Source organism: Daktulosphaira vitifoliae, unplaced genomic scaffold, assembly GCF_025091365.1.
Source record: "Daktulosphaira vitifoliae isolate Bord-2020 unplaced genomic scaffold, ASM2509136v1 Scaffold_1, whole genome shotgun sequence".
In the NCBI taxonomy this organism is placed as follows: domain Eukaryota; kingdom Metazoa; phylum Arthropoda; class Insecta; order Hemiptera; family Phylloxeridae; genus Daktulosphaira; species Daktulosphaira vitifoliae.
In genome coordinates, this window is record NW_026099572.1 from 67410156 (window position 1) to 67423004 (window position 12849).

The following is a 12849-nucleotide window of genomic DNA, read 5'->3' on the forward strand; positions in this document are numbered from 1 at the left end:
TTTTCTAAGAGAAATGATAAAAAAAGGTTATTTTGAAATATAATAATACAAATTTTGTATTCTATTACTTTCTTATTAATGATAAATAATAAAAAATATGCTTTAATGAAATAAAAAGAAATTTCAGCAAAATGATAATTGTACCAAAAGTTACAAGCGTTGTTAGTTAGGTCCAAAACACTCTATATGTTAAATACTGACCGTTATACTATTGTTTTAACAATCATATTCATAAATAATCATGTGGTGTATGATGTAATATAAGATACCCATTTATTATAACTATGTTTAATACTATAAATTACTGTAAATAACAAATACTTGCAGTATTACAATTAATTTAGTGAAATAAATTAATGACAAGACTCGCGGCTATTAATTAAAATAGAGAAAGTTTGCTGTTATTAAACATTATATCCCTTTTGCAAATGCTATGCATCAATGTTAAAAAATACGTTTATCCCATTATTAGAGATTTTCCATACAGTTTGATTTATTTCATGTATAAAGTAAAATTTAATTAGNTTCTCCATACAGTTTGATTTATTTCATGTATAAAGTAAAATTTAATTAGTTACAAAGTAGAGCTTAGGAGTATATCCAGATATACAGAGTATTTAAAAAGTAAGGAACAGGTAATTTGTTACAAACAAAGAGAATAGTAGAAACTCGTTTCCTAACTTACTAAACAATATATAAATATACATAAATGGTACTTGAAAATTATTATAATTATTATAAAATAAAATAATATAATGAAGTATTTTCAAAACAGTGAAAAGAATTTTTTCTTTACATTATTAATATTCTAATTTTGCCATAAAAAATGTTGTATAATTTCACAGAAAGAGTGCAATGGAACACAGGTAGTAAAAATTTTTTTCCTAGTCATGATATTAAAGTGATTTCGCTACAATAAATTTTTTTATCTAAAAAGTTACATATCTTTTCAAATAAAAATATATCGGTATATATTAGTGTGTGATTCATAACATATGAATGCGCTTTTAGTCATTATATTCATTTAATTTTTAAATATACTATTAAAGAGTCACTAAGTGAATTATATATTATATTTATTTATAATAGTTTTAGCTATTATCGAGGTGGACATAATGCCCATGATCTCATTTGTTGGTTCATTGTGCGCATTTATTTATAATATATTATACATATATTATTATATATAATAATTTAAAAGTATATTTAAATAAAAAATTATGATAAACATCTAATCACTTAAAAGTTAAAACAAAAATGATTAACATAACTTTTATATTGTTAAGAAACTTGAAGCTTTTCAAGTTACGGGTGACATGAAAAGTAAGTAGTTTATACCATAAAAGTAAATTTTTCTGTAAAATATCTATCTATTTAAATATTACTTGGAATAATGATAATTCTGTGATCGAAATAGTTTTAGTCTTCAATTTACAATTTATATGAACTATAGCTTGAAATCAAAATTATCTGAATTTCTAGATTATTAAACATTAGGGCAATCGAACATCTGCTTCTCATTCCTTTTATGAGACCCCTATACAATCCTGCTAAGATTTTTTAATTAAAGATGTTAATAAATTGAGAAATTACAAACGTATTATTTTAATACAGCACTAAAAAAATACTTAGAACTAATAAGTGTAAGACGCAATATAAGGTTAGTAAAGTGTTTTACTAATAAAAAAAAATTTAATATAATATAAAATTATACAATTTAAAACAAACAAATGTCTGACCTAGTTCCGATTTGAGTTTAATATTAAACTAACTAAATGACTATAAATTATGGCTAATTCAATGAAATGCGCAATGAGTGACAATGTTTGACTAGTGTATCGTAGTTGAGAGTAATAATTTTAAAAAAATGTCCTACGCTACAAATGTAAACGATATAAGCTCCGCTGATAAGTTTATGTCCGACGATAAAAGGTAAAAAGTCTAAATACGCTTTAATGCTCGTCCACATAACAATGAAAAATGTTGCGTATATGTTGGTAGATGAACACCACACAGTTTGTCGACGAAGAATAATATAGGAGTGAGTCATCTTCAAGACAAACCTGTGGCAACATCTTAGTCTCTCTAATTTTTTTTTTTTTTTCCTATGGGAATTTGGCGTCTTCCGTACTTAAATTAGTAATTTGTTAAATTCGAAAAATGATTTTATTACGATAATTTTTGCAAAATGTTGAATGTTTGAAGATATAAGGGTTGGAAAACAATCAGTTGTTGTAAATAACGGTGAAATTTTTTTTAAATATGTTACATCGAAGTTATTAATAATTCACCGACTCAAAGAAATCAGACATTGTTATAAATAAAAGAATATCACAGAGTTTTATCTTGAATTCACCAATCACACAAAAATATTTACTTAGCATTTTAAAAATGTTTTTTTAGTACAATTGTTTTTTGAGAATACCAGGTGTTCTTTTTTTATATTTATATAAGAAAAAATTCAAAACTTATACATTTTAAATGAATTCATGCATTATGAAAATTTACAAACATTTAAAAATTACGCTACAATGCAAAACTTTATATAAATGTTGGCTGTAATGTTTGCATTTTAAATTACAATGTAGTGCATTTTTCAGTTGTATTTTTAATTAGAACTTAAAATATACAGCGCAATATATTTTAGTTTAATTATTATATAAAAATGTTAACATTTTTATTGGTTAATTACAATAAAAAAGTTGAGGTATCGTTTTTGTTAATTCTCAAATTATGTACGCGCTATTAATGACTAAAATTATTTGACTGTATAATCCCTGGTATTATTTTATAATTATACCAAAGGAAATAATATGATTTAATAAAGAACACATAACTTAATAAGTCGAAACAAGTAGTGTCATTCAAATTGCCGTAATAACAAATATCTTGACGTAATCTACGGGGTTGTTAATAAAGAAACTTATTAAGTTGATTATGTTTAAAAACTGTCAACACTGTTTTAGTAAGACAACATTTTCAAAAAGAATCGCTTGTCTTAGCAGAGTTCAACCTAACTAAAAATAATCGAATAGAAAGTTTTTTCATGTTACTTGTGCTGTCGTTAAGTTTTACTAATATACAAAGTAATTGCGTAATAATAAAATATAATGATAATAATAAAATTATATTCGAGTAAACAATAATGGCCTTGTAATTTTATACTTGTTATCAGATAAAATCTAATCGAAATTCAAAAGGATGTTATTAAGTATTCAAATTTTATCATGAATATGTACAATAAATGTGCTTTGAAGTAAATTTGAATTAATAAGTAAAAAAATATTTGCTAAATAAGTAAAAAGTCAAGGTTAAATATTATACTGTTTAACGACATTACGTTGATTAATTAAAGACATCAATGAAAACCATCATCGAAATATACAAATAAATGATTTAATTGAAATATAAAATTAGTATTGACAGAAAATAGAAAATTGAATGCCACTATGATTTTTGTAAAGCAAATATTATCAAATCAGTTTTTTTTTCAAGAATGACTCACGATATTAATATTAATAAGATATTTTATTGAATGGTAACATCAATATTCGTAATTTGATAAATATTAATAACTATCAAATTATCAACATAAATATTTATTTCTGCCATTTATAGTACAATAATTGATTAAAGTTAAATTTAAAAATTAGTGGAAGTGTATTATTACTTTTAAAACACTAAATGAATTTCCATGCTGTTTTTTGTACACAAAAATAATAAAATTGAAGAAATAATAAATTAAAATCAACAATCTAACAGACTTTTTTCATAGTACTATATTAACATATTATAAATTAAACTTTAAAAATATCTTATTGTCGTGGGAGTTAACGTAATTTCATCAATTATATTGTTTAAAAATATAAAATATTGTATTTAATAAGTAAAGCGAATGTAAAAAATGATACAAATTTTTGGTTTTTACAAAAAAAATATCTTTAAAGATAAATAAAGATAGAAAAAATAATTCTAATATAAATAATACAACAATATAAAATACAATAATTTAAATAAAAATTTAATCTAAATTATCAGTTAAATAATCAAGTTAGAACAAATACTTTGAATTTTTATAAAAAAAAAAAGGACGCGTTAAACATATATTTTTTTACATAAATTAAAAAATTCTATTTGTTAAACAATTATGATTTATTCATTTTTGCATAATAAAATTAGGTGATACTATATATAGTAAATAGAATATTTGATCTAATTAGGATAATTAGTATCTTTATAATCCCAATCCTTTTTCAAGATATTATAAAACTTGCCAAGTAAAATTTTGAACTTATGTTTTTTTAATCTATACAAATAATCATATTTATATAAGGTAGAACGTGGTTAAATGATTAATGATTAATGATTATTGAAGTAGAACATAAATTCCAGTAACTCAAATATAAATTAATTTAGTGTTACTTTAGTGTATTAAATGTTTGAATATGCTTTTCTGGCATATTCGTCTCCCAGTTACTTTCGTAAGTACATACAGCCCAATAATATTTGCACTCACCCTAAACTATGTTCACAGAGCTATACGAAAACGATCTCCAAACTCTCAGATCTTTAAATTTAGCAAACATGATTGATTTAAATCGTTCTATTTGAGTTAAAATAACAAAAACAATTAATTTTCAAAAGAAAATGTATTTAAACATTGGAAATACTATTACAATGATATCTTTCTCTTAAGTTATTTGAAAACATACAAGGGTCACTTAATGACAAATTATTTTTTTCATTTTTATCTTAACTATCCTAATGATTTTGGGCAAAAATATATTAGATGAAAAAATGACTAAATGATTGAATAGTCATACAAACATTATATTTCACTCATTTATGCAAAATAAATCATCTAAACAATTGATGTACGTTAAAATAGTAGGAAAAAATTTAATACGAGTTTAATGTGGTGAATATTTTTTCCTAAATATGATAAAAATAGTTTATGTTTATTATGTTAGAACTAACTTAACATTAATTCTGACAAAGTATAATATTTAGTTTCCTTTGTATTGGTGAGTCTAAGTTTTAAATTTTATGATCATACAGAAGCTAAAGGAAATATTTCTACCACTTCTATGAGTTTAAACGAAGTACATCAAACGTGTATAATATACGCTGTATATTTAACATTTGTTGTAGCAGATCATTTGAATTTGCCGTCATAAAGTCTTTTCCTGGTATTATTTTTTTACCAGTAGATAATCTATCTTTTATGATACTTGGCACGTCCGAAACTTTACAGGGCGCCATGTACAGCGGTCAAAATTTACAACCGTAAATAATCAATTACATCCATTTAAAGCACCGGAAATACAGAGTTTTAGTGTACAGGAACAAACAAATTCTTTCTATATTTTGTTTGTTATACCATAAGTTTTAAAAACAACATAGTTTGTAAAATTTAAAAAGACACTTAATTAAATAAAAAATTAATAAAATAATGGAAAATCAAATAAAATATTTACAATATTTTAAGCTTCTTAATGGTTTAGGCTTTTACAAAATCAACATATACATGTATTTCGTTTTTAACAGAAGCAAACAAAAAATATTATCAATTATGTAATCTGTCATAACTAATTAGTTATGATTAAAGATTAACAAATCTGTACAAGATAAAAAGGTCGCACACCTACAACGATTTTCATATTTATATTTAGAAAAACAAAATGTATATACATATGTGTTCAAAAAAGGTTACCAAAATAATTCTAAACGGAATTTTAAAACAAATACTATTATCCTATATTTTACCCTTAGGATATTAATAATGTGGTCATGTACCATTTACATCGATTAATACTTGGTTTTCACATCCGGAAGGGCAAAGACCACCAACATTTGAACAATAGATTTACTGTATTTCATTTAATTAATTTTATAAATCTAAAGCAAACGTAATAGACAAATTGAATGGTTCTAATTTATTACAATTACTTGACTTTATGCAATACACACAATACTAAGTTTCCAATTGTAATAAATTCAATAGTATGTAAGTTGAATAATTTATTATAATCAGAATAAATATTTTATATAATAAATTTTTGTTTTTTACTAACGAAATATCTATAACATTATAAACTCTAATTTTGTCACGGATTCTAACAACAATAAAGCTGTTAACACGAAAAATTATATTGGTTTATTTCAGATATCTAAATTTCAAACATTTAATAAGATAACAAAACTATTAGGCATAACTCTATACTAATTTATAAAATTAAGAAAAAGAATCAACTCACCTTCGCTCACATATACGTTAACTGTGTCAGGCTCCGTGTTAGGTGCCGTACACGTATAATTTCCCAAAGCGGCTTGAGATGCTCCCCTAATGAATAAGCGACTTTGTATTGTATTATCTGACTGTAAAATTTCGGTCTTAACTTCTCTATAGTCATTTTTGTTATTCGTAGAGTTATCAATAGGTCGTCCATTATGGATCCAAACCACATTGTGTGTTAACATTGAACCCTAAAAAAATAAAAAAATAATTTTAGTGCACGATAACAGAAAACATAATAATTGCTTTGGTCTATCAAATACATAAAAAATAATTTCCTAAAATTAAAAAATCCCAGAACAAAGGAATTGCGTCATAGCCGGGAAAAGTATAAATGATATCTGACAGTGATTAACATCGCTATCATAAAAAAGCTTCGATGCGAATTTGTTGAATTTGACAATAATTTGTATGTTTGTAATTTTTCTAAGAAAATTTTTTTATGAGGCATCACTATAGTATAAAAAAGTATAGAAGTGCTTGTTAATTTATAAATTAAATCACTATTATGTCGTGCAATACTAGTAAATTTATATTAGATCACGATTGTATCATTTTTTGTTTTAATCAGTTATATCAGTTATCAGTTAATAATTATCTTCAAATCAAATGTCATTTATAATCTATTATACAAACATTAGATGCATCGATCGATTATTGGACACTACACAGTCCAGCATAATAGCTATTCTTATGACCCAATAGATATATGGTATGGTACTTAGCTAAATTGCCTGGTTTATGAAAAAAGAATTGAGATTACCTTTATGTTAAAAAAGTTTATGAACAAATTAACCTTTTGTTGAATAAAGAAGATACAAAAAATTCCATAAAAACAAAAAATACTGTTGCCAAATACAGGAAATTTTGTAATTCTTTAGGGTATATTTTTTATGTATACAAAACTTTGCGACTATCTAATCTTAAGGATTGAGTTTCACTGCAGTTTCTTTGGGAACATTTCAGTGTTATTGAATAATTCAGGAATAAAAATTGCTCATTTATACAGAATAGAAAAAAAAACGGGAAAATGATAACTTTTGAAAAGAATTTATTTATTCGAATCGTTTATTTTGTTTACTGGAAATAAAATATTTTTATGTGTATATTTCTCACAATATACAGTTAATATATGAAGGTTTATTAAAAAAGTTTAAAATAAATGTAAAAAATTTTAGCTGTAAAATTCTCTGAATATAAACTCTATTCCAAACATACGCCATAGGCACAAGATTTTCATATTTTTATTAATTTTCACAGTAACCTTTCTCTAAAAATTCGAATACTCATCAATATAAGTTTTTATAATATTTTTCCACAGTTCTGGTTCGTGAAAATCAAATTATACAAAATTTATATTTTATTTACGATAGTATAATATATTCTTGTAGAAAAGGAAATTTATGAATGATAATACATTACATTGACATATAACTCTTGATCTAAAATTAACGCTGATATTTTTAACATATATGTGTAATATTTTTAACCAAAAATAATTACATTAACATTTTTAATTTTAAGAAATCATAAACTCAATAATATTAATAACTTCACTGAAAAAAATGGACTTGTAACACCAGCTACTCATTTGTGGATTCAAAAAAACTGATTATAATTAAATAAATTTTATTCACTTAAACGATATGTCTTCATATAAAAAGATATATCGTTTATATCAATAATGATACCTATATCTTTACTATCCAATTAATAATAACTAAATAATAAATTTAAAAAAATACTCATTATAAGGAATGTAATTTTTTTTATAAAAATAAAATTACTAATATAATTATACTTGATGAATGTAATTTTTAAAATCGTAGAAAAGTGTATATTATAATTAGTTAAGATTCAATCAAAAATTATTATACAAAATTTATGTAACAATTTTTATGATACTAGTAGAATTTCAACCTATATAATATTTAATTTTTTTTTTTTGGTAAACCCATCCAATAACAAAATTGAAAAAAATCCAAAGTGTATTAGTACTGATCATTATTATTTTTCCTATTAACGGATATAAATAAACATTTTTTTGAAAATTTAACTGTATTTTTTTTTATATAAAATAACATCATTTTTTTTACTCCATTTTTGACTATATTTCAAATAATTCTTTAATACAAATACAATTTTAAATAAAATTCAAAAAATAAATATGAATTTTCTTTGTTTCATTTTCTATGAAAAAATTATTCTGAGAATTTTCTAACTTGAAATAAAAAAACATGAGTTTTCGGTTCACGTACTTGTCACATTTTATACAAAGTAAATGATGAACGATTGAAAAATGATTGGATGTAGATTATTATGCAAACATTGCAAACCTACACTTCGAATGGTACCCATAATCGTAGTACGTTTTCTTTTACACAGATTCCAATAACGGCCTTAAGAAAAGAAAAATGTCCATTATAATTTTGCTGACTACCCGTTGCTGTCATTTTGATTCGTATCAGATTAAAATATAAAGATGACATTTCTATTAACATTTTTTGACACTCGAGTTAACAGTTAAGTTAGTATTTTATAATCACAGTACATAGATATAGTTTATCATAGATAAAAAATCCATGTAATCTATTGTTTGAGCAACAAATTATAATAAAAATTACATTAAATACAATAAACATTGTAGATTATTAGTATAAATTATACTAATAATCTTGTTATCTATAAAAATTAGTTATGGATAATTTTTTGTCATGTATGAAATATGATTGTAATCCATCGTAAATTTTTATTTAATATATTTGTTCAATAAATAAAATATATTATTAATTATAGCTTTATATTTATTTAATGCCAACATTTTAAACGATATTTCCTAAATTTAAAATTATGATTAAAAAATATTACTCAATTTTTTTCTACGTTATTGTTTTAATCTAAGTTTTTAACTAGAACCTCTTAATTTTTAATAATAAACACATAATTGCTTCTAACATTTATTCAAGTTATTTTATTTTGTATATTTTAAATTTTTTTATAAACATAATAAATTTAATTTGTTGAAAATTTACCGGAAGTACAATCAAGATTATATATATTTAGTAACTGTACGTAATTTCTACCTTCCATTTATTCATAAAATTTTTATTTTTAATGCTCAGATTAAAATTTGATTTATTTATATAAATTATATTAAAAATTATGTTTTTAATTATTTCTAAGGGTATATTGTAGGGGTAACTTTTGAAAGTTAAATGTGAATCCATTATTATTTGTATACTATTAAATAGAAAATGATTTAAATTAAATGTTAACTGATCGATTCAGGTCTTCTTATATTACTTTTTGAGTTATTATTATTTTTAATTACAGCCGGAGAGGTGCTCAACGTAGAAGAATTTTTATGTGTGCATAATGGTAAAAAATCTACTTAACACTATCCCGCTGCTCACCTTTCATTATTTTTTAATGCTAATATGTCAAAATATAATATTATAAAACAGGTTATTGATCAGTCAAATTTATATCTAGACTTTTTTTCCATTTAGAAGTAAAAAAATAATAATATATCTTATATATACATATATACCATATAACTTTCAAGAGTTACTTCTAAAATCTTCCCTTAGGAATAATTTTTTTTTAATGAACTTAATATTTACTATGGTTCATTAAAATATTTATAATTAAATCGTTTTTAACAATAAATAGAAGGTAATATTTTTAATAAATATATATTTTTGATATGTATATATTTTTAAATATCATTAATAGCAAATATATATAGACAGATATTTTAGTATAAATTATTTGAACGTACACGAAAATAAAAAATTTGACATTAAAAATTGATTCCAGTATAAAGGATTAATAATTTTATTTTTTTTTTTATTTATTAAAAAATATTTTGCTGGTGTTTTAAGTTTGAACTTGTGACATGTTGAAATGATGTTAATAATGTTAATGAGACATGTATTGTAGTTCAAGAATAATTGTTCGAATTAATCACATTGTCCATCTTGTAATACCTTCATCAAAACTTTTTTGCAACGCATTCTAATTTTCGTACGTAAAAATGAAATTTCATGCGATAAATGATTTTAATACAAATGTCAGAACTCTTATAAATATTCAACTAATACATTTCTTTGCGCTAAAATCAAAACCCAAATAGTTATTAAACTTAAAAATTTGTAATAAATAAAAATCCTTCAATTAGGTTTCTACACTAGTTACATTTTAGTCTACTTAATGAGTTGTGGCAATACCTTTTATTAGAGTATTAATGTTTAAATATTAAAAATTAAAACTATAATAATAATTATTATTATGGTTATGATTCATTTTAATGAATCATTGTTTTTAAATTATTCAACGACATAAACCAATTAGTTTTAGTACTAAAAAAAATAGTTTTAGATCTCTAAACTGTTGAAAAAAAAGGAATATAATGGTCATCAAAATTTACATGATCAACTTGCTATTTTTTTTTTTTAAGTATGTAAATGTTTGATTTTACAATGAAATATATCTAACTAAAAGTGATTATGTAATAAGATATTACATTATATTATTATATTATTTATATTTATTGATATAACTAAGGGTATGAGTAATGGAAATACATTGCATTAAATCACATATTTCTGTACTGTTAATATATTGTGGTTCTATAATACTGCAAAAAACTATTATTTTTATGGTAAAATCAGCAATAAATTAAAATAACTATATTTTCCAACTATAATACGAAGCAATAAAATGGTAGAAATTATAGTAAAAATAAAAACATTAAGTTGTATGCATTATGAGCACATAAAAAAAAAATACAAAAAACAAATTGAAAGTAAATCAAGTATAAAAATATTAAAAGTAATTCAATAAGTAACTTGATTGTAAAGGGCATAGAGGGCCCTTACGACTAAAATGGCCGGCGAATAGGTGTTGACCAAAGTATAAATGATATAATGCCAATAAAGTAAAACAAACAATTAAAGGCTTAGCTGCATTAAGTAAATTAGACGAATGGTGAATAATGGCAATGAGTGGACTGTACTCGGACGTTGAAATAATGAAGACGCCAACGATGTCAATGGCACCGCGATGTGCGGTAAGAACAGCCTACACGAATCGACTGATACTGTGTTAGTGTGCAAATGACTTTGCGCGTCCAGATATGTCGGGCTCCTGTTAAACGCAGGGCGCGTAACGGTCAACAATGTCGGGTGGTGATTAAATGACTATAACGGTAGTGACCTGAGGACTAGATGCTCCAGTGACGGACAGAGTTGATCACTAAAGTGGTGCATGGGCACAGATGCTCGAGGATGTCAGGGCACAACAGGTATGCCAAAACACTAAAAATATGGCGAAGGCGCTTGCTGTGTAAATGGAAGACGCACAATGTTTTCATTGAGGAACACGGCAGGCAGTCGCTCGTAGACTACCAATTTGCCGTGACTGGCGAGCGGTGGGGTAGGTAAGCAAAGACGAAAGAGATCAGCAGTCCGTGACCTGATGTACACGGCGTTGTTAGTGACAAACTGGTCTACGAGATATTTGCTAAAGTCGCTCCAAAAAACCAAACAATATGAAGAAAAAATATTTAGTAATGTCATATAAAATTTTATTTGCGACACTGTTTGGTATCGATAGTGCTATCTATAAAAAATGTTTAATTGAATTTTCAGTTAAACAATAATTGATACAAGTTTTAAAAATCTTTTATTATGATCAATTTAGAAAAATAATTTGTAATTTATAATTAATAACTTTGAGCATGTTATTTTTTAATTTTAGAATAGCTATTTTTTAACCCGTTTCTTAGAAAAAAATGGTGATAACAATTTTAGAATAAGTATTTATTGAGTTTCCAGCATTTTAAATAGTGAATGGGTATGTAACTTGGGTGAAATATGTATAATAAAAATACACCAGTACGAACTGCTGTACCTACCTTGCTACATACTCACTCTTTGTATTAATGTAGTCCAAAACATTATATAAAAAAATTTAAAAAATTAAATTTGATGGAGTTATTAAGTTATTTATAATTATTAAGAGTTATATCCAAAAGTTATTAACGATGTCAGTACTTAGTGCGACAAAATCGTGTATGAAGTCCACAAGCATTAGAAAGTATTTTCACTTATCAGAACCATAATTTTTATATTTAATTATAAATAATACAATTTGTTAAGAAAATAAGATTACTTACATTTTTAATAACACATATGAGATTTATGGTACTTCCTTTTCCAACGTGATATTCTTCTCGTCCCAATATTCGAGCAATTGGTACAATTACTTCAAGATTAAAGTAATGTGAAGCAATTCCTGTTCCCATTGCGACCTGTAAGTAATAGAAATATTTAATGTATGAAGTAATTTATTTTACAAAATTTTAGTTGGTAAATTAATCAATTTTATCATTTTCAAACTGTTAGCTACAACAGTTTGAATATCGACTCATGTTAAGCTAAAATTATTTTCATTATTATTAGATTACACATTTTATTGAACTTAGAACTACTTCATACTTCATTGTCAATTAAATATTAATTAGTATTTTTACAAAATAACCAACTAAGCAA

The 12849-nt window shown here is 24.0% G+C and overlaps 1 protein-coding gene across 6 annotated transcripts in view; it reads right to left on the reverse strand.

The window, feature by feature from the left end:
- The window catches only part of LOC126895844 (hemicentin-2-like), a 137944-nt gene that overhangs the window by 10288 nt on the left and 114807 nt on the right, over window positions 1–12849 (reverse strand). For all 6 annotated transcript variants that reach the window (XR_007701728.1, XR_007701727.1, XR_007701726.1 and 3 more), the window contains exons 6-7: window positions 12474–12608; window positions 6258–6486 (exon numbers count right to left, since the gene is read on the reverse strand). Coding sequence is in view for 3 of the 6 variants with exons in the window: in XM_050668116.1 (XP_050524073.1) it covers window positions 6258–6486; window positions 12474–12608 (364 nt within the window). In the remaining 3 variants the exon portion in view is untranslated. The remainder of the gene's footprint in view (window positions 1–6257; window positions 6487–12473; window positions 12609–12849) is intronic.